Source organism: Chenopodium album, chromosome 14, assembly GCF_948465745.1.
Source record: "Chenopodium album chromosome 14, dcCheAlbu1.1, whole genome shotgun sequence".
Taxonomy (NCBI): domain Eukaryota; kingdom Viridiplantae; phylum Streptophyta; class Magnoliopsida; order Caryophyllales; family Amaranthaceae; genus Chenopodium; species Chenopodium album.
This window is the reverse complement of record NC_137847.1, coordinates 6641380-6663948: the sequence shown is the minus strand read 5'-3', so window position 1 is coordinate 6663948 and position 22569 is coordinate 6641380. Positions and strand designations below refer to the sequence as shown.

Below are 22569 nucleotides of genomic sequence, written 5' to 3'. Positions count from 1 at the left end.
TTAATATGATACTCATAATAAAATGTTATGAAATACAAAGTATTTGTTTCAAAAAAATAATGATAGGAAGTACTGTGCTGTATTGAATTAGTCACAATGCATACACTTTTAAAGTTATGTGCATTAACATATGTGACAATCAAAGTATTTTACAGTTATGTGCATTAACATATGTGACAATCAAAGTAATTTACGCCCTTTTGGGGTTAACATTATGGAGTAAGAACAACCAAAAAAAACGTCATGCTTCGTCAATGATTGACAAATACTACGAAATGAGAAAAAGGTGCTGAGAAAAATTTTATATGTTCAACATAAAAACTGAGCAATATCAAGCTAACCATTTACCATATACTCCATAAAAAGAGGGTGGTAAATTATTAACTTTTACTACTTTGCTCCTATATATACATAACTTTAACTATGTGTGTGTCCATAAAACAGAGCACATTACATCTGATAAAATTTAGGCACTGAGAATCGAGAAAAAATCATTATAATAACATAAATTCACATGAACTTCTACATCGCCAAGTAGAAAACTCATGTCAACAACGCTTGGGCTCACATTGATCTTCTTGCAAAGTCTTGGATAAGCATGGACAAACATCCTATACACCGCAGCTGCTTATCATTGTTCTCCATTTTCGCTTATAATGAATGAATTTAGGCCGACTATAGTCACAGTGGGTTGTTGCAAAGGCACAATATAGCCAAGAGTCGACAATATATCCCAAAATTAGAAGAATTTTTGTATTGCCACCGAAAAGGAGCTTCACCTAGGACATTCAGTAATATGAGCTCTGAATGACTGCCAGAAACCACAATTCAGCAGCAGCATTTCTACACCACTGTAGCTTCTGTATCCACTTGCTCTATTACTGACTAGGCAAATGAAATGTTTCCTTCACCAAAGCTTGATGAATCAATCTGACATTCCAATCTCCAGCTGTGGCATCAGGGTGAGACTTATCATACTCCAATATACACCTAATTGATGGCATAAAAACTCCGTAACTTACTGCACTAGCAACTATTCTGAAACCAAATCGTCAGCAGATGGAATTCTGTAAAACCGCCTCGAAGTTTGAGTATATGGTATTTCATTTTGATGTGGGGTGGACGATCTCTTCCTCTTTCTCATAAATCCTTGCCCAATAATTGAATCATACAAATCACCACTAGCCAACTTACTTTCAGCACGGTTATTTTCAGCAGAATAGCTGCAGTACAAGAATAGGTCAGTCAAAACAGAAATCATTGGCATCAGAAGAATTGCTGTCAAAATTTCACATGCTTCGTTTGATCACATAGCTCAATCACATCCACGTACAACACAAAGAAATATAATTTTATGCATATCATTACATATTTACATGGAATGATATCGCCAGAAAAAACCTAGCCAACTCAAATGAGGTTGGAGGCAATTGAAATCAAACCCTCCAACACCACTTGGGAAGCGGGACTGCAGGGCTCTATTATTCAGCTCCCACATGAATCTCTTGACTCTCATTAATTATAAGTCAATTTAATATTACTGGCTAACTAATTGCTATGAATTACGTCTTATTCGTAGTAATGAAAAAAGATTACTAATCATTTTCAAGATTCCATCAATATTCCCAACTAACGTCCCACACCCTAATGTATGAATAATAACTCTTTAATTACATATCCAAAACTGCAAATGCCTCAACAGTGAACAGGAGGAACTCACAACACTGAATGAGATAAACAGATAAACCACGCAGCAAGCATAAATTTGGCAATGGCAAATGTTGTGTGGAATATTTATCATGTTTACATGGCACATAATGACATAGAGATGAACACTAAGTAAACCATGTCAATAGAATAACAGAAATAATAATTAAAAAACATGATAAGTAAATAAGAAAAGGGAAGGAAAAAAAAAAAAAAACAAAATAATATATGCCCCTACGAAACTGCCCATAAAAGTCTTAATTTCTTGTGATTTGCTTTTGCAAGTAAGAAAGATTTTGATTACAATACTTGAAAAATTGCATCGAGATGATTTATGTTGTTTGAAATGTCTCAAAACAATATTAAAAAGCTAGACATAGTGTCACGGTCCGAATAGTCTGACATCGTGCGGCGTGCTCTTGACTATTGATGCAAGGACGCAAGCCTAAAGCGGGGAAAGGTTCGTGAGCACGCAGCAACACGGACCAAGGGTATCTCAAGGAAGCACTCGTCAACCACGGGTGCGGAGTCGGGGCTTGTGACGGCCGATGCTTCAAAGCGGGCACAAGCGGAACCGACGAAATGGGGCGTCTTTTGGAGGTTTCTTGGTTTGGAGGGGGATGCTTTAAAACAAGGTAAGCACAATATCTATAAAGGCTTAAAACAACAAACAAGTCTTAAAGCAATGGCAATGGGGTAAGGAGCTATGATTCAATAACCAATCACTCCTTAAAGAGCTTTATATTGATTGCATAGAGAAATACAAGTGGACACTGGAACTACAGTAACACAATAATACTCCCTAGAGTCTAGAAAAATAAAAGGAAAGGACTTAGAAGGTAAAACCTAAGGAAAATACAAGAAAAAGGAAGGGGGTACATAGAAAAAGAGGCGGATTCTAACACATAGACACTAATTGATCAGCAAGCAACAGCAAGAAACCGGAAGCAATTTCTTTTGTAGACAATTCCACTATTCCAGGCCTTCAAAGTTCCAACTCAGTTTCATCTGACCAACTATGCAAGAGTCCATAAATTCATGATTTATATTTTAATATTTCTGGAGAAAATATCTCAGTAATGCTTAGATACGTCTAATATTCGGATAACCTTAGTGTAAGTATGATATTTTGTATTCTAAGCCTGTAACCACCAGTAGCCTCTCTCTACATAAGGTAGACATTTAAGTTGTAATAATCAGAGTGTTGGAAATTTGATGAATGGATAGTCTGTCAAGCATTTTGTATTCTAAGGTTGTATCCAATAGAAGCCTCTATATAAGGAAGACAGTTGTATTCATAGTCGCAAAATTGACGGATGAAAGGGTTTGCTCAAGCATTTTGTTTATTCATTCATGGGAAGAGATTTTTGGCGTTGAAGTTCACAAGTGAAAACCATAACTTTTTCATTATAAAAAAAAAAAAAAAAAGGCGACTTTATCCACTTAAAACCTAATCAGCCCTTATTCCACAAGTGCTTGGTTAATAGTTCTTTCAGTGTTGGTTGGTGAATATAGTTTTGGTGGCTAGGTCCAATTTTTTTGCTCATAGTGCTTTCTCCTATGTTTCTCTACCACTTCATTTTACCACAACTACCTGTGTTGGAAACTCGGCAATTAGATGTGGATATGACATGACACTTCATTTTAGACCAAACCAGGTAAAATTGTTAAGTCACTGAGGTAGTGTTCTCTTCACCTGAATTTCAATTATTTTATGCCATAAAATTATATTATATGAATTCATTTGAGCTTATAAGGCCTGAAGTTATCTTATCTATACTTATTAGACATGTGACAAGTGACAGTAAGGTGGGGAGAATGGAAGCCTGATCTAAACTTATTAAACCTGACCATAAATTATTTGATATTAACTTATACTATAAGAGCTTGTCTTGAATTTATTATACCTGAAATAAGTGAGGAGAACAAACCCTTACACAGGAAATTTCAATTAGACACATTAATCAATACATGGGTAGGAAACTTCCAGTTGAGTCCAGGTAGCATAGGTTCTATCCGACAGTAGTTCCACCCGTCACTAGTACTACTGCCCAAACAATCAGATGTTTCAACTCTGTCACTTCCCACCATGTTTCATAAAGTTACTAAATTTTGAGATGAATGTATGCCAAATTAAGTGATGCTGAAGGTGGAGGTGACAAATAAAAAGATCTAATGACAAGACATAAGAATCTGAAGTTCTGAACTGTAGGAAAATACCTTCGGAGCAACTCGAATGGGAAATTGGACAATCTACCAAAAAATTACAGGAATATGATTCACAAAGCATCAGCATATATCAACTGGTTTAGAAGCTTATGGTTTCAGCTGTACACCACAGCCTTTTACATGACAACCTATTGTTTCAGATAACAGATGTATTTCATAGAAATTTCTTCAATGATTTACTTGAATGTAGAAACAGATTATACTTCTCTGTCTTTAGCAGTGAATAAATTATCCAAAACTTTAACCCAACAGAAAACTTATCCACATAATATCATATTCATAAGTAAATGGCCACAAGAGAAGGAAAAAAAAGGGAAAATGCTATGGTGTTTGTGAGTTATGTCACTTCTAAGTGAATGAAAATGAGACAGAAGTAAAATACGAGAAAAAGGTGCATTAAGACAATGAAGTAATACCGTTCACGTATTATCTGAAATGCTTCTTTTGTTGCATAAGGTAGCCCTGTCTTTGGATCTCGGTACCTAGAATATATCAGCCATTTAAACATGTTAGAATATACTGTCTGGTAAACATATAACTAAGGCATGAGTACCATCTCCTTCAGCCTATTCAGTCTATCTTAATACAAAAGGCATATATGTTCTAAAGAATCGTCAAATTAATTAGTCTATAATAGACATTGCAAAAGAAGCTATTGAATTGGCTTACTGGAGATATGCATTTGGTATGAAATGGAGAATTAAGAATGGAAAAACTCCAGGTTACCAATATGATAACCATATAGTCAAACCTCAGCTTCTAAAATTAAAAATTCCCTTTCAAAATAAACAACGCTAGCTTTTGCAGTTCTTACTTTGCAGGCAGTCCAGTGACAACGCATAGCGCTTTCTGAGGATCTGAAAGGAAAAGAAATTTGAATATCAAATTTTTCTTGATCCATAGGAGCAGGAACAATGAAAGGAAAGAAGAAAATCACATCAGAAAATGTATCCCAGAGGTTTAATATTCCTTCTTTATTCACAAAGGGCTTGGCCAAAGCCTTAAACCCCTGTGGATGGCAAGAGAAAAATATAAACATTTTTCATCATAATAGTACCAAATGGGCTGCATCCAGTAGCATATCGATCAATCAAGGGTAAGTAGTAACAACTTTTACAACCCTTTATTCTGTTGTGATTTTTGTAAGCTTTTGCCACATTGAATGAAAAGATTGTTCAATAACTAATATTAGTCCCAATTAATCTTGAAAGCGAGCTTACAAAAATCAAGAGAGAGAGTGAATAAAGATGTTCAAGTATGATATAATAATTATTTCTTTACATAGAACAATCAAATTAATATAACAGGAACCAAAATGTATAACATGTGCTCCTTTATATACTCATGGTTAACCGAAACTCAGAGATTTACTACATGGAAATTAAACACCTACAAGATACTCCGTACATATTTTATCAGAATGGCCTCGCACACTCAGGAACTTACAAGGAACTGGTTTTGTAGAGATCTGAGAGTCAAATGATAGTCCATTCCTGAATTCGATAAATGTGTTTCCTGCAAGATAAAAGTATATAAGCAGAGAGTTAAAACATTTAATTCTGATTGTCTAATTTTAAGGCCCTTTTGAGAAGGGATCCTGAACCCTTCTCAAAAGGTCATACATCTTAGCTAAAGCATTGTCTCTCACATATAATAAAATGAGGGTCCCAGTAAGCATAGCTAAAAGAGAAGAAAAACTTGCCATTTTTGGATGAATATCGCATTTGTGGGCCAGTATAGACAGCTTTATGCACAATAGCTCTTTTCTTAACTTCCTCCTCCCTTGCTAATACACGCTCCAAGTGCCTCAAATTCATAATCTCTGCAATATATTAATGATAAAGAAGTGAAAATCACAAGCTCCTTTACTACTATTAAATCCATTCATAACCTCATTTAAGAAAGAATCAAAAGATGAAACCTGTCTGGGCAGCTTCCAAGAGCATTTCTTCTTGAGACATTCGTTTCTCCTCGCCTTCTTTTTTCCTTTTTACAGGCTGATAATTATTTCAAATGAAACAAATGCTTCAAATCAGTGAAGTTATTACTTTTTTATATCTCGGAACAAAGACATGTGAACCTGAGTAATTCAAGATAGAGCATATAGTTTTTGATATTTAGTTATTTGTAATATAATTTTGATGATTCATTTTGACATAAACAAATAAATATCATGCTGATAGCAATACAAACATTTTCTTGTATTCTGTGCACGTCTTATGCCTCTTCTTACAAGTGGAAGATTCTTATCTACTACAAGCACTGAAAGGTCCTTTATGGCACTAATGGTGGAAGAGGATGGTGGATCAGGTGGCGACAATAGTGGGTGTGGTGGCGGTAGAGGCTTTTATGAAAGTGGAAAACGTGGTTATGGCAGTTGATGGTGGGTTTTCTTAATTGACAAGGATGAATTTATGAGAGTGGTTGGGTAATTCAAAGGATCAATGAGTTAAAGTCAAGTGGGACCACGGGACCGGTGAATAGTGATTTTCTTAAAGTGTGACAAAATGTGTGTTGCATGTAAATAAACATAGAGGAAGTATAAGCTTTGGAAAGAAGGGTGACTAACAACAGCAAGAGAGATGCCTAGCAAACAGAAAATTTAGAGCCTAAGAGTATAATCTGGGCCTCCTTCCTACCCAAGGCACTAAACAGCTTCATCACCAACAATATATGATAAATAATCCAACGATTTGCTCTTGACAACAGAATAATAGTATGAAGCAGAAATCTCTACCTCACAAGTCACAACCCACCCATCCATCCCAACACACTTCCTGAATCCTAATAACAAAACCCAAAAACTACTGCTTTATTAAAGGTGGAAATCCATGAACAAAAGTATGCATATATGAACTTAAAAAAATCATAGAATTATGAAATTTCTTAAATAAAATAAAAATTACTGTGGAGGCTACAATGAAGTATCAATATAAACATCAATGGGGGGAAAGACTTACCTTCATTGTAGCCTGTAATGCAGCACGTATAGCTTCTCTTTCAGCCTGCCTAATAATAACAGCAGTTCTAGTAGATTTCCTCACAGATTTTTCCCCTTCAACTTCATCACCTTCCTCATGATGATCTGAGGTGGTAGGTTGTCCGGAATGTTTTTCTTCATCAGGGACCTCCACTATTTCTGAAACATCCTTATTCATTTCTTCCTTCAAAGATTCTTCCAATTTAGAAAGGTCCTTCTTCTTCTTTTTCTTCTTTGTTTGTGGCTTTCCTGTATATATTAGCCGTTTCTTTGGCCTCTTCTCCCTGCAAAATAGCAGACCCTCCGTTACAATTTCATTGTCAGAATCAAACAACAACAACTCAAGTTTTTACAATCAATGTAAACCTTGCTTCTGCCTCATTCTGTACTCCATCATCAGGCTCAGGCTCCTACAAAAACAAGTGTAAATATCTTCAGCTCAGGTACTCAAGAGCACGAAACCTCATTTCGGAAAACAACCAAAACACACAATGCTGCACTGCAAACTTAAAGAACAACAAGAAACTTACCAGTGTATAAAATTTTAAGAACAAAATTAAACAACAACCAGAAACTAAAAAGTGCAACTACTTTTTTTTAAGGAACAAGATAGCAGCTGTTTAGACACTCACATCTTCACCGAAATCACTATCAAACTCATCAGCGATCTCCGGTTCCGCTTCATATTCTCCATCATTCTCTTCCTGAGAAATCACAAAAGCATAAATACAATGAAAAACCAAGTCATACACTATTGAAACATGATAAAAGCAACATTATAAACCACCATTACATCAACAAAACAACAGTTACTTAGCAAGACATGTCATGAAAACTCTTCCCCAGCTAAATATACACATTTAATTAATGAAAATAGAGGAGGGAGATATACTAAAGAGTTAATTACTAATTATCTTGAAAACCCAATTCAAAACTTGATGCAACAATACTATAATCTATAAAAGGGCAAATAATGTAGACAGAATTCGACCCGAGATCTTGGGTACCACCCTAAGGGCATGAAAGAAAAGTTCATTCTCAGCAAAATAACACAAGATTACCTCCAAAAGCGCGTCTTGATTCCAGAAAGCCTCATCTTCTTCAAGTTCATCATCAAGCAATTTGGTCATCCTGGTAAACATAGAAAACACCCATTACCCCAAAATCAAAAAAATGCAGGAAAATTAAACAATTAAGTCACAAATTGAAGTTTTCTGGTACTATAATTACTGGAAAAATCCCACCTTTTTCCTCGAGTTGCTCGAGAAGTACGATCAAGTATGGGTGGTTGTTCTTCATTTGAGGGTTCCATGATTTCTGAAAAAGATTGAAAATTGAAAAACCCTTGATGATATCCACCGAATTGTATTAAATAAGTAGGTAAATAGCTCGAAATCAACTGAAATGTTAACAAATTGGGTTTGTGAGAAAAATGTAAAATCAGTATAAATAAATTGAAGTGAAAGAAATTAAGTAACGAAGAAGAAACAATACAGAGTACTGTATAGTGTATGTAATCAGGTGACGGTGGTCCGAGGAGTTTAATGCCCTCTGTCTGTTTCGCTTGCGCAGTTATGCTAATAGTTTGAGAGAATCAGAGAAATGTAAATTACTTGAATCACTGTAGAAAGAAAGCAATTAACAATAATAATCTCTCTAAACACCAAAAAAAAAAAAAAAAAAAAGAACCATAATGACTCGATCTTAGGTGGATAGTTTATAATATATAGCCCGCGTAGTGTTGATAATAGTTTTTTTTTTTGTATTTTGTTTTTTAAAATTGTATAATACGAGTATACATTACATAATGAATTAAAAAATAGTCAAATTTATTAAAATCTTAATAATTTTGAAAACTGACAATAAAAAAGTGGACACACTTTTTTCTTGTTTTCTGTTTTTGGTTTCTAGTTTTCAAAAAAACAAAAAACGATGTCAAACAAGCTCATCATTAACAATTTTGTCAAAACCGCTAATATATGGGTTTGTTAATCTAGGGACCGACATATTTGAATCTACTTTATATATTTATAAATTCCGACGTTCTCCCCACGACCCCACCTCTTCAAGAAGATTGCAACTTTTTTTCAAAAAAATGTGTTTTGTCATTTACTTAGATTAGAGAGAAAGAGGATGTTGTCATAAAAGTTTGGTCTCTGTTTTTTTAAACCGTTAAAGTCGTTAGCAGTTCTCAAACTAATGTCATTAGTAGTTTTAAGCTAAACCAAAGCAAACACTATAAAACAATTCCTATGTGGATGGTAGATTAGGAATTAGGATTGGAAATTTGTTATATGAGTAATGCAATTTAGGATTCTTTTTTCTTTTTTTTTTTTTTTTTTTTTTTGAAACAAGCAAGCGGGATGGCAATAAGTTAAATCCATTTCCATCAAAGTTATTAAACTTTGGGGAAAGTTCGACATACAAATATGTTCCGATGAAATTGAAGTATCCCAACTAGCTACAGTATGTGCAATAACATTCCCACCCCGCTTCATATGTAAACATTTAAAAGAAGTAAAGGAAAGAATACAACGAGTAATATCATCATAGAAGAGATAGACAGGAGCAGCCCCTTTGTGATTGTTGTTGACAGCATTCACAACACTAAGGGCATCACATTCTAACATCACCTTGTTGAACCCAAATCTACTCGCCAACTGCAAGCCGTATGCAGCAGCTCCTGCTTCAGCCAAATCTGGCGACCATTGCACATCAAGACACTTCACAGCAGCCATTAACAATCCGCCATCGGCATCCCTAATAACCTCACCGTAGCTCACACCAACATCCTCCATTAAATGAGCATCGACGTTAATTATCACTGCAGGGCCAGGAGCGGGTTTCCAACTCACACTTGACATATTACTGCTCAGTGTTGGACTGCAGACCCTCACCTTCTCATTGTACACGCCATAGTCCACGCAAAGCTTAGCAAAACCCGCTGCAGTACCCACTGAATCAGACACATTACCATCCCCAAAAATTGATTGATTTTGGCGATGCCAAGAAGCCCATGCCAAGGAACAAAACAGCCTCAACATATGTTGGTATGGAAAAGTGCGAATTGCAGATGATCAAACATTTGTGAATTAGGCTCAAACCAAGCCAAAGTTGAACAAGATGCGTTCAAACACTAAATATTATTATCTAACATACAAAGTAAATGTCACGAAATACATTGAAGAAATATTTATCCAACTTATGGAGTATTACATAGAAAGAAAATGATTAAAGGCAATACATTGGTAAAAAATAATGATGTTTACAAATGATTATTGTTTCTATATTCTTTTTCTTATCTATCAACCTTGGGTTGTGTATAAGATTTTTCATAATCTACATGTTATGGAATAAGCAAAAACTGTATTTCGAACTTTACAACATTTGCCTAAACTGTATTTCGAACTTTACAACATTTGCCTAAACTGTATTTTGTATAAGCAAAAAAAAAAAATCATTTGCAGTGAGCAAGCAGACTTTACTCACAGGATCAAAATTTGAGTCCAAAGTTATAACAATCCTAAATGATTAAAACGAATGTCTCCTATGTCTTGAACAAGCTTGAAGGAACCTGAACAACATTAAACGTAAGATATAAGTTACTGCACAAAGAATCAAAGATTAATATGAGTATATTAAAGAACTAAGTAATTAACTTATTAACAACAAGATATTATTGATATAAGTCCCATTGAGAACCAAGCTCAACCATTTTTAATCCCCCCTCCCCCTCTCTTCCTTTTCGTTTTTTCTAATAATGGGTCTCTCCATTTTCTTCAAAAGTCCTTCCCAACAGAAATTTCCAGAGTTAAATTAATCACTTCAAGGTTCATTAGTACAAACTCAGCTATCAGTCCATTCCTGTTCAAGCTTATCATCATCATACAACAATAAAAAGCCAAAAAGGCAGCCCATGCAGAAGTGGAGTGGGAGAAAGAAAATGGGTAGAGATAAAAGACCCAGCAACATATCTTTAGTTGTTTCAACTTCAAATGTCATAAAAGAATGTCTTGGACGGAAAACCCTCCCTCCTACTCCCTCCTCATCCCACCCCCTCTGCCCAAATAAATATGCCAGGCTAACAATGGAAAAGCATAGAGGTTGACTTCACATAAACTCAAAATTCGCTGGAAAACATCATCATACCTTCACATGATGTGGCATGATCTTGACATCAAAGGGCACATGAAGCCATGCTTCAGGTGGATAGAACAGGAAATTTTCTGGCTTACTGGTGTAAACATCTGCATACTGATGGATGTGATAGGCAAAGGAGGATTCTTGACCAGTATCAGTGAGGAAAGTGGCCCCAAAAGCCTTGTTGAACATGTTTTTCATGGTGCAGCGTGCTGTTTGCCTCTCCTCATTGAGCTCTTTCATGAGTGACCTGTATGTTTCACTTTTTTGTGAATCTACAACAGTTGCATGCAATCTACCTAGGAGTTCTTGGATAATGTGAAATCTCGCCTGTGCCAAAAGAGAGATAAAGCTTTAGAAGACCCATAGCATATGAATAAAAAGAAATCAAGGGACTTAACACATTTTGAAAACAGAATCTAGCACAAGCATTAATATAGTCCAATAATTTTGGCAAAGATGAGTGTACAACTGAAATATGTGGTTAAACTATCACGTCTAGAAACTACTCTTTATTTTATGTGTATTATAACAAGTCTTTATTATTACCCCAATCAAATGGGAGCAACCATCAGTTATTTAATGGTTTTAATAGTATAGTGTCACAAATTCAAATGAAAATTTGAAATAGCATACATCCTAAAGTAAATCCTATTGTATGCAGCAGTTTTATTAATTTTTTACAACAAAAAGTATAAATTGGTACAGTCTAAAACTTTGCAAGGTTTATGTGAAATCTGCTTTTGATCTCATTTTCTTTGCTTCATCATTGGCTGGCAAATTACATGACCTAATCATCATTTGTACATGTAACAAAACTGTAAACTTGTGATATTCCAGTCATAGGATATCCCGGTTAATCAGATTATCAGATAGCATTGTTTGTTAAGATAATCAATTTCTACATCCTCAACCTTACTGAGATATAGTCAGCAATATGTGAGATTACATCAAGTTGCAACTACCATCAGTGATTGTAAAATATTGACCACAAATGAATGGGGCGGTGGAGGTGACAAATAAGAACATCACAAAGATCACAAAGGGTACCTGCTCAAAACGATAAGATTCCTCATTCTGAATACGTATTTCATTCTGCAAAAATCAAATCAAACCGTTATAAAGGAGCTTGTGAACTGAAAAAACTACACAAGCATCAATGGATGAAATTTATTCCAGGACTATGATTACAGGAACACTAATCCCATGATCAGAAAGTGGCTATATACATCCACCCAGTGCTTAAAATATCTTGACAATTTGGAATCCTTAGACCCAATAATGCATTAAGAAGACACTGATTTGAAGCATTAATACTGACACACCGTGCTACACTCCCTTGCTTCAAAATTTGTAGAAAAAATTTAAGATCTATTTTAGTTGTGACGCACATCTCATCATCTATACACGTTATCACCAACAACAAATCTTTAAAGCACATTTATCCAAAAAGTAAGCCCAATTATTATTTGGAATTAAAAAAAAAAACCCCACAATCTACAAAAAATTGCAATTTCAAGATGAGGATTTGATAATAATAATAAAAAAAAAATGATAACATTGGCCAGGTCAATGTTATTGTTTTAGAGTAGCTAGTGAGAAGTTCGCCATGTAGAGCACTGCTCAAATTTTTTAATGATGGTGATAATATGCAATGGTATGTAGATGATAAGATGTGTATCAAGATTGAATAGAAATACTTCATAAAACGATCAACAATTTTAGAAGCAAGGAGTTGCTTTGAGATAAATACTTCAAACTAGAGGTGTAGAGGTATCAATTTATGTTTTCCATTATTGGCTTTTAGGATTCCAAATTCTCAAGACATTTTAGTTAGTGATATTAGGTTGCAACCCAAGCTAACCACACGAGCGTGTCAACTGTCAAGTAGTATCTTGACATTAATTGAAAGCCTTGATGGGAGCTTGGCAAAGTGATTAACTAACATGTAAATGCGGCAAAGTCATTGACAGCACAGAGCATGAAGTTTCCTTATTGATTAGGATATTATGTTTAGAAATTAGGAGTTTTAGTAGAGGTATATTACTTATTCTGCTCAAAATGAGAACATCAAAGTCTTTGCAATGTCAACATCAGAAATCCAAGTCTTAATCATCATTATTGCACAGAAAGATATCAACCTTATCTCATATTGAAACTTCAGATTTCACCTACTTACGCAGTATGCACTTCTTTCTAGTAAGTTTTTCATGTTGTTCATCAGATAAAAGATTTAATGATGTCACCCTTAATCTAGTAAATTAAATGGCTGTGCCGGACATTTTGCTCATAAATACTTCTGCTTCTTTCCCACAAAACCTCATTGAAATTCAAAACAGGTGTGGAAAAGATATAAATTCAAACCAGTTAACAAAGAAATTATGATCCAGGGAGCATGATAGTAATATCAGTTTCAGGCTTTCAGGATTAGTATATTAAAAGAGGCAATGCAATAAATGAAGAACATTGCATACATTCCAAAACAATTAATTGATAAGACAAAAAGAATTGTTACAAAATTAACAAAAAACTTACTTCCAATTCATGAATGATAGCAGCAGTACGCCACCCTGCCTTTGAAGGCCCTCTAAGATCGCTAAACAAATGGTCACCAAAGTAAATGACCTACAAAATGTAGATATTTAAAGAAAGGAACAAAAGATGACGCGGGACAGCTAGAATAATACTAAAAGCTTGCAGTTTCAGTGAAGTAATGATAGCACATTTTCTATACAATTAAGCTCCAGCAAGCAGAATCAGTAGAAGAAACCTAATGCTATAAAGGAGCCTTTCAGTAAGATAAAGCAAATTTTGACATACCTCTGGCCCGTGCCACTTTGTAATTTTGAGAAAGGATTTCAGACATCCATGGTAATATATTTTATTGGGAAGAAAAGCATCCACCTTAGAGAATGCCAACGTATCCTTGCTCGTGTCATAGCATCTGTGCCACAGAAAGATCAAAATCAGTACTTTGCAGTCAATGAAATAAAAATGCATGAATTCGAGAAAGTAACTAGTACAAATGTTCTCATCATGGTATATAATTTTGGAGTTGACCTCTTGGACTCCATATGTCCAGTTAAGTCCAAAGTTTTAACTTTTAAATACTTTGTAAATACTTACTAAATTTGCTTCTTATTAATTGACATGTACTTCTTCAATTCATTGATACTTGCACCATTTGCACTTTTATACCATTCACACACTCCTTTGACCATATGTTGTGAGCATAAAGAAAGATATAGTCGTGAAGGATCTTGTTAGATTCGTCTAGATATATACTTTCAATACATCAACTTTTAATAACTTTACTATAAGATAATAAAAGATATTCATGACAAATTAAGTAGTGATAAGCTTAAAACTCTATATGGCACAAGTAAAAAGAACAACGGAAATATTCATAATTGGGAAGTTGCTTTTAGTTGACACATTTTCTGTTTGGGTAACTTTTACCCTTATACTCTGATTTACCCAGTAGTTTTTGCCTTCCCTCTCCTTGCTTTACATTTCCACTAATACTGTTGTACATACTTGCTTTTGCCTTCTCTCTCTTAACACATATTTTCTTTAAGTAATGGGTCTACATTACAGAAACAGGAGAAGTATATTTCATAATTATGTCAAAATATACTTTGTATATATTAATCTATATTAAAGAGCATATCTAAGAAAGTACATGTGCCAAGCAGCACCCTACTCATGCACTAGAGAAATGTCACATCATCCATCAATTGTAAACATTTTTAACGACAATAGAGATGTTTATTATTGGGTGTTGTGAACTTAAGACCAATAAAAAAGAGTATCTAAGTGCTACCATCTTAACTATCTTTTAATCAAATACAGTATATTTAATAATATTTAACTTGGATTGGGGGTGCCACTTTACGGGTTATACTACTCATGCGCGGTTTTTTGTCACAAACAAATCAGAAGCAAATAGTAGGCACAGACTCACACAAACACATGCAAAGTGAGACATACATGTATACCCATATAAACAGACATCGGCATGCATGGCATCAATGCACGCATATATACATATACAACAGTGTTTGATTCTCATTTCCCCCTTTTTTTCCGAATTCCAACACACCATACTTCCTTAACAGTTGACATATTAATCAATACCTTAAAGCACAACATTTAAGGGAATTGGAAGCTATAAACCTATGTAATCCACATTATTTATAGGTCATTCAGACTCTTCCAAACTCGTATGAAGTGTGAAAGCCATTTACAATTAAAGGGGAAGAGGTTATTTTTTCTAACAGGGATTCAACAAACTTGCTAATTACTTTCCAAGCTCCCCTCCACCCCTTGCCCAAAAAAAAATAAATAAATAAATAAAAATAAAAAAAATAAAATTGTGGACTTGTCAGATAGTAAATGAAGTAGATAGCAACTTAACTTCCCATATCCATGGCATGCACCAGAACAAACCACATATAGATAAATAATGTGATACTGGTTAAGATCTACACATTAATAACCAATTAGAAGAGCATAAGATCTTAACCGGAATGGTCGCTCTGACGTATAAAAGTCTGGCTTATTGGCTTTAGCAATGACTACATCAAATAGTTCTCTCCAAGAGTCACCACAGCCCAGGGAATCCTGATCAACACATTAAAAGAACATTACAATTTTTTAACTTCATGAATCTTCAAAAATAAGATATAATTTATTGAAATGACAAAACAAATGTGAAGAACAAGTGCAAAACAATTAAAAGGATCCTCAAAAATAAAGCAGGAGATTAGAGTATAAATAACTACGTATTTTGAAAATAAATCCTACCAAATAGTTATTTTCTTAACTCAGTTGTTTCTTATCCCAATACATTCTTGGCAATCATGGCTTACTAAAAGTTCATAAGGATTGGGAATATGAGGACGTGCACAATCCTCATACATTACTATAAATCCATACAATATAACAAAGAGACCCAAAAACTACATGGGAGTGAAACCCCAGAAAAACCTTAGAATCTCTTTGCACCCACTCACCATAACCCTCTTCTTCCCCTCTCTCTTCCTTCAGCAATAGATATACGTGGAAAAAAAAAAAAAAAAAAAAACCAAAATATTTTCTTGAAATCTTGAATTTATAAGTTTATTTTGTCATCTACTCATGTAAATTGCACTGTTGTCATTGTGAATCTTTCTTTTTTACCATTATGGTCCTAAAAACTGTTCATCTGTGGCTATAGGTGTTTGTCATCATATCTCCTTTGCATTCCAGTGCATAGTCAGTAGCTCCTTTCCTTATCGCTATTTTTCCAAGATATACTGAAGTCCAATTGCGTTGAATCTCTGCCTGAGTAAATCTTAAGGCCCTATGCTAGATATCTAATCAAACCCACAACAAATCAGTTAATATAGCAGCTCCACAGAAAATGCTTGCATTTCATTCTAACAAAAACACCACATAATAGTCATAAAACAATTCCACCACATCTTTTCCTTGGCACCTCTAAAGCCAACAAAACAAGCCTATTGCAGATCTAACACTGTAAAAGGGAAGACCCAAGTCTCTCCAATGCACAGAAAATAGCCTCCAAGCCTAATTTGCCTTCATTAAGGCGCACGGCACACCATAAAAAAACAAACGGCCAACTATGAATTTAACATCCCACTGTTGGTGTTGGTCCTCTTTCCTCAGATAATATAAGTTTTTTAGTCGTTAAATAATTTGAAAACAGAAATATATTACTTGGTGATGAATTGATTTATAAGTATGAGTTTACTAATCTAGGTTTAGAGGAAGTAGTATATACTGCCAAAAGGTGTTAAACTGGTGATACCAACTACACATTAATTTTGCATGTTTGTATGTTCTTTAATTTTCTATAAGAGCACATAAATTCCAAATTCATGTTGGGCAGTCCTTTTTACAGAGAAGAATGGAAGCTAATGGGAAATCAGGAAAGCATTACCCAAGAGACTAAGAAATTTATTGAAAATGTTAAAGCTTATACTTGTAGGATGACTGTCGTAAAATTAAACATATATCATTATCTATTACCATAAATTTATTTACTGTAAATTAGAGATACCTTGATTGTTTTCACAATAGAAGTATATATCTGATTCGTTATTTGTGTTTCCCTCAGCTTGTATTATTGAATTTAGTACCTTCGTAAATTTTTATTATATTTTGGCAATTGATAGAATTAATAACCAAGAAAGAAACAGAGTAACAAAGTTACTTACAAAAGAGCTCAGCCTCCAAACAAAAAAAGCCTCAAAAGACACAAGCAGACAACCCTGCTGCTACATCCTCAACTGACTCCTAAGAGCATCAGTGTATCTACATGCAACATGAAACATAACTTCCTGAACAATTACATTCAGACTCTTATGCTCATTTTTAAAGATGATAGCAATCCTATGACTCCAGATATGATAAACAGACTCTGTAAAGCACATTACATAAAGTTTAAACCTGTCTTTAACACTTTTGTAAAGTTAGTGAACCAAGATGTGCATGAAGGGAAGAATTGACAGTGTGAAAATTACCTCCAAAAGAAAGCGCAAACCGCCATCAACAAAATAATAGGGTGAATTAGTCAGCAAGAACATTTTCTTTCCTTTGTCTCTTAGCATCTTCAAAAAGCAATACAACTGATCCTGTAGCATTAAACAATGCAAGCCATATTAAAAATATTATTGAGTGCTTTTAAATAAATAAGCATCACACTATCAAATTGTCGGTGATAAACTTTTTCAAATGTTATTTAACCGTCATCTTGACAGTTTCATAATAGCCAACGAGTTTTAGTTACTCCATTTCCTAAGGCAGAAAAAGCTCTAACTTCACTATCATTGAAAAAAAAGTAATTTAACCAAATTGCTAATGTCTATAATTCTTATGCACAAACCAAATTGACACTTCAATAAAATCTGAGAAAATAATTTTTCTTCTGTCCCAAAATATAGGATACACTTTGAAATTTGGGAAGAATTGAGGACATGATGAATCATTTCTCTAGTCACTTTAAAATTCAAATCAATACTATATATTTTTTGTTTAAAATTCCATTACAGTTATAAATGTATTTTGAGGATGTATAGACTATAAACTTAAAACCTTTTTTTGGGACGTATGGATAGTGGAGTAACACAGAATTACTAGTGATAGTGAAGAAACGGCATAATTACCCACATTTTTAACAAGATATCTCTCAGGATCAGCAATGATTGCCTTATGAGCTACTCCACTTCTATGAACATGCTGAATTGCATGATTGATATCATGATAGACATACGAAGCATCAAACTCCAGTTTTTCATCGACAAAATGTTGCACGATATCAGCGATCAAGCATGCCTTCAATGTAGCAAGCAAATGGGAGTTAGACAAGCAGACCAGGACTTGGGGGGGGGGGGGGAGGAAGAGAGGGAGGGGGGCTGCATATAAGTTAAAAGAGTGCAGTTGATGCCAGAAATAAAATTATCTGCTTGACCATTAAGACTGTTATTGAAGCAATATAAATGTTACAAGAAATCATAATAACAACAATCATGTCTTATTTCCACACACTTATTGTGTGTTTAACAATATACAAAACCATCAATTATTCTCATTCAGTCTTGTCTCTCTTCCATTCCTCTATATTTTTATTCGTTCTAAAAAATTGCGAGGATGGAAAGGGTAGAAGGTGGTTTTAGATTTACAGCTTGATTTTTCTCTATACAAACGTTGGAAAGTTAAAACATATTATAAAATAAATATATTGTACAACCCCACTACTTATTACCTATGCTGGCATAATGTGAATCTATAAATACAAACAGACTAATAATGTAAACCTATAAATACAAACAGACTAATAATGTGATTGCTAAAGCAAGGCAGGATAACAGCATGCAATTATTAGAAAGATGTGATGAAAAAGGGCCTTACCTCACTAAAGCAGAAAAAATCCATCAAACTAACAAGCCCCCGTGCTTGATGGCGACCAATATGTCTTGTTCCATACATCTCTATTATCTCCTCCCGCCTTAGCTGTACATACAAATGGAAAACATCAGCAGGAATCAGATATTCCTCATTATAGACCAATTTATTTGCATCAATTAAGATAGAGTATGCTACACAATGAAATCATTCCTAGGAGACACAATAAAGTCCAATTCTAGGGTGATTGAGAAAAGACATGTGATTCTCAGACACAAATGTCCAGTTTTCCTATCAAATATGAACAGTATAATAAGCTTTGGATCAAATACAGAACTCTTTTGAGCTAGGTGAGGCGCATAAACTTGAAAGTTTACTCTAAAATTTTCTGATATTTATTAAGAGCACCACACTTCAATGAGGCTGGCAGCAGGCCCCTCATCACCTAAGTGCACCTTGGGCTAATCAATACCTTGCTTTAGATTTCTTGTAGCTGCAAAATGCGGTGTAGAGTTACGACAATGGTAAAATAAAGCATTTAAGCATCCTTTAAAACCGCATTACCATTGTCATCTAAGAGCCAAACTTTCTTTTTCTCCACCTTATTATTTGCTCATTGATGGTTCAACATGGTGCTTAAGTTCAGCTTGGATGGTACACCTTTAATCATAAAGCATTTTGATAGTGTTCCAATGACATTAACTATTCCACGAATTACATCACTTTTTATGAATATCAGTGTACAGTTTATATAAAAGCTTGGTTTAGAAAAGTGCAAGGGACAACTAAGACACAAGGTATGCACATCACAGAAAATGAGCTTCTTTATGCAAAATCCTTGCAATTAATATTTTTTTTATATCATATTGCAAAACTGCTTTGTATTTTATCTTTTCCACTTCTGGATGGGTGAGCTTTAGGAGGGGTAGCAACTAGCAAGAGATAGAAGAATTTAACAATAAAATGAAAATAAAGTTAAAAATATAATGAAGGGGGTGGGGGTCTCAAATGCATATATGAGCAATTATAAACTTTTCCATCAACAAAACAGCAAGTTGGCAAGAGGGCAATGCTCAGGGAATACGCCAATGATTGCCCAAAAGCTCATCTACACAAGAAGAATCCTTGTGGCAAGTGGATAATAACAGCCCATATCTCATGTGCACAAACATTAATAAGGCTAGTCAGTGGCTATGAGATTGACCAACAAAGAACAGGAACCCCCTACTTCATGATTAGAAAAGTGAGAGCTCTTACATAATTCCCAACATAGTACATGAGAATCTTGTCATTACCAATCCTTTAATGTGCTGATTCTGTGCAACAGGATAGAGGAATCTACTATCACACAACAGTCCATCCCATTTGTGACAATATTCCAAATGACGGTGTTAAGAGTTATTCGTTTTGTAATCCTAAATAGAGGATTCTGCTATTTCATTCATTTAGGGGTAGCAAGATTACACTAAAATACAACTAACTTATAACATACTCATTATAAGTACAATGTAAACCTCCAAAATCTAATTTCAAGGAAAACACTACTATTAAAATAAATGAGACAATGCATAGAAGCAATAATCATAAGAGGTCACAACCCACCTTACGACGACCAAAGAAGCATCCATCAGGCTCAATTGATCCGAAAAAATCCAACTTCAAGAGACACCCTTTTAACTTGTCATAGTACAAACCTCTAATAGGGAAGCTATGGTCATATTTGAACTTCAAGCAGCTTTCTGGATACCTAAGCTGCAACCATCAGAGTAGACTATGTAAGATATAACAAAGAAATAGAAGCCAATGGCTTAAACAACTGATTCAAATTTCAAGAAAAAACATTGAACCTCATTGACTAAATGCTCCTTGGCAAGGTCATAAATCAAAGCCTGTAGATGAGCAGAGTAATGTGCTAATGTGTAATCATAGTCAAACCCATAAACCTGAACGTTGTCCAATCGCAAGTTCTTGTTCACATATATCCCTGGGAGAGCAATCCCAACATAGTGTTGATTCAATAATCCAATCCAAGTCAAAGTGCATTAAACAATATCAATGTAAAGCGTCTTTACAATATCAATTATTCAATCCAAGTCAATGTGCATTTAAACCATTAAACAAGAATCACTCCCTCCATTACAATACAGGTGCCTTTCAACATTATGCACATATTGCATTGATATTAAAATGCAAACTATACAAGATTAAAGATTAGCCAAATGAATGATTAATCTGAAATGGAGGTAGAACTATACCCTCAGGATTCATCTTAGGCATAGACTGAAGAGTCTGTGGAATTGTATGGAAACACTGCTTGGCAATCTCTAAATCACTCCGAATTCTCTCAACTTCATCCTCGACTACCCCATCGTTGATTCTCAACACTTTCTGGTCACTGAAATGCCGCAAACTCCCTTCAATTCCTACAAGATTGAACATCATTGCATCAAAAATTATCAAAATGCTCAAATTATAACCAAATTCAACGCAAGAAAAGTCAAAAATTATAATGAATTAAGTAATTAAGTACCTTCAGTAGAAGAAGCAGAAGAAGTCCAAGAACTGCAAGTCCGAGTAAAGACACCAAATGAGCGGGAAGGAAGAAGCCTACGAAATGCAGCCATGGCAGAGGAGGAGAGAGAAGTTGTTGAAATTGTTCAAAAATGCAATGATGATGAGGTTGAATTTGGGGTAAATGAAGAATTAGGGTTCTTCGTTGAAGAAATTCTGGTGAAATGTGATGAAGTTTGGAGAGTTGAATTTGATGTTAATTCCAGGAAATGAATTTCGACGGCGTTGGAATACGAAAAGTAGGCGGGTGTTTTAATTGTGTGCAAGAGTGTTAGAGCGTGTGATCTCGTACTCCTTTTCTCCTTTTTTATATTTCTAACATGTGATTCTTCTTAAGCACTCAATTATGTTATCGTCGGAATAGAGCTCTCAAATTGGATGTGCAAGTCGGATTCGGATTCAGTCTTGTTGATATATATTAGACTTGTATCATATCAGGTTGGTGTACGTGTATATTTATTTTTTTAAAAACTAGATCATTTTAGATTTGGTAGAATTATCTTAAATCAAAGTGATTTATGGTATTACATTCTCAATGAGAGTGAGGGATAGCTCATTAGCTCAAATGATTAGAGCTTCCCTTTCGATTCTAACGATTCTCATTACCCGTCCTTGTAGGCTTGTAGCTCTAAACACACACACAAACACGTATGGAGGATGAACTTATGTTGGAAGGGCATACTAGATGTTTTTGGAGGGGACTAAGGGAACCCCATTTTCTCTTATTGATTAATAAATTTGTATCTCAAAATGGCATAGCAATTGTATTAATATTTTATTATTTTTTTGATATACTTTTTTATTTATTTATTATTCTTCATCCTCCATCCTCCATTGAAACTGTGAACCACCATCTTCTTCATCATCTTTATGCTCGCACCACACCATCCTCTTAGTAGACCTCTATCTTCTTCATCCTCCTTCGTTTAAGCATTCATTTACATATTAAAAAAAAAAAAAAAAAAAATCAACCATCCTTTGTTTTTTGTTTCATAATATTCATCCTCCTTCAACTCCGTCCTCCATTGAAAATG

The 22569-nt window shown here is 34.6% G+C and overlaps 3 protein-coding genes across 7 annotated transcripts; all 3 read right to left on the bottom strand.

Annotated features, from left to right (window-relative positions):
- Window positions 1-290: 290 nt before the first annotated feature.
- On the bottom strand, window positions 291-8569 carry LOC145578746 (SWR1 complex subunit 2-like). Of its 5 annotated transcripts, none has more exons than XM_081636045.1 (12): window positions 8411-8569; window positions 8161-8315; window positions 7978-8047; window positions 7549-7620; window positions 7283-7326; window positions 6897-7200; window positions 5858-5933; window positions 5639-5758; window positions 5383-5451; window positions 4751-4793; window positions 4353-4418; window positions 291-1223 (listed from the first exon to the last, which is right to left on the bottom strand). In XM_081636045.1, the coding sequence occupies exons 2-12, from the start codon at window positions 8226-8228 to the stop codon at window positions 1034-1036; spliced, it is 1122 nt and encodes a 373-aa protein (XP_081492171.1). In that variant the 5' UTR covers window positions 8229-8315; window positions 8411-8569; the 3' UTR covers window positions 291-1033. The 5 variants fall into 5 exon arrangements, with proteins under 5 accessions (XP_081492171.1, XP_081492175.1, XP_081492172.1 ...); XM_081636049.1 differs by having other exon boundaries at window positions 8161-8233; XM_081636046.1 differs by having other exon boundaries at window positions 8418-8569.
- Window positions 8494-9960, bottom strand: LOC145577673 (uncharacterized). The gene is made up of 2 exons (XM_081635149.1): window positions 9342-9960; window positions 8494-8537 (listed from the first exon to the last, which is right to left on the bottom strand). The coding sequence occupies exons 1-2, from the start codon at window positions 9958-9960 to the stop codon at window positions 8494-8496; spliced, it is 663 nt and encodes a 220-aa protein (XP_081491275.1).
- Window positions 9961-10129: 169 nt separating this feature from the next.
- On the bottom strand, window positions 10130-21801 carry LOC145578744 (uncharacterized). The gene is made up of 13 exons (XM_081636044.1): window positions 21495-21801; window positions 21220-21387; window positions 20812-20948; window positions 20567-20716; window positions 18971-19072; window positions 18230-18394; window positions 17584-17694; window positions 15582-15679; window positions 13877-14000; window positions 13592-13681; window positions 12107-12151; window positions 11066-11386; window positions 10130-10490 (listed from the first exon to the last, which is right to left on the bottom strand). The coding sequence occupies exons 1-13, from the start codon at window positions 21586-21588 to the stop codon at window positions 10464-10466; spliced, it is 1632 nt and encodes a 543-aa protein (XP_081492170.1). The 5' UTR covers window positions 21589-21801; the 3' UTR covers window positions 10130-10463.
- Window positions 21802-22569: the final 768 nt, after the last annotated feature.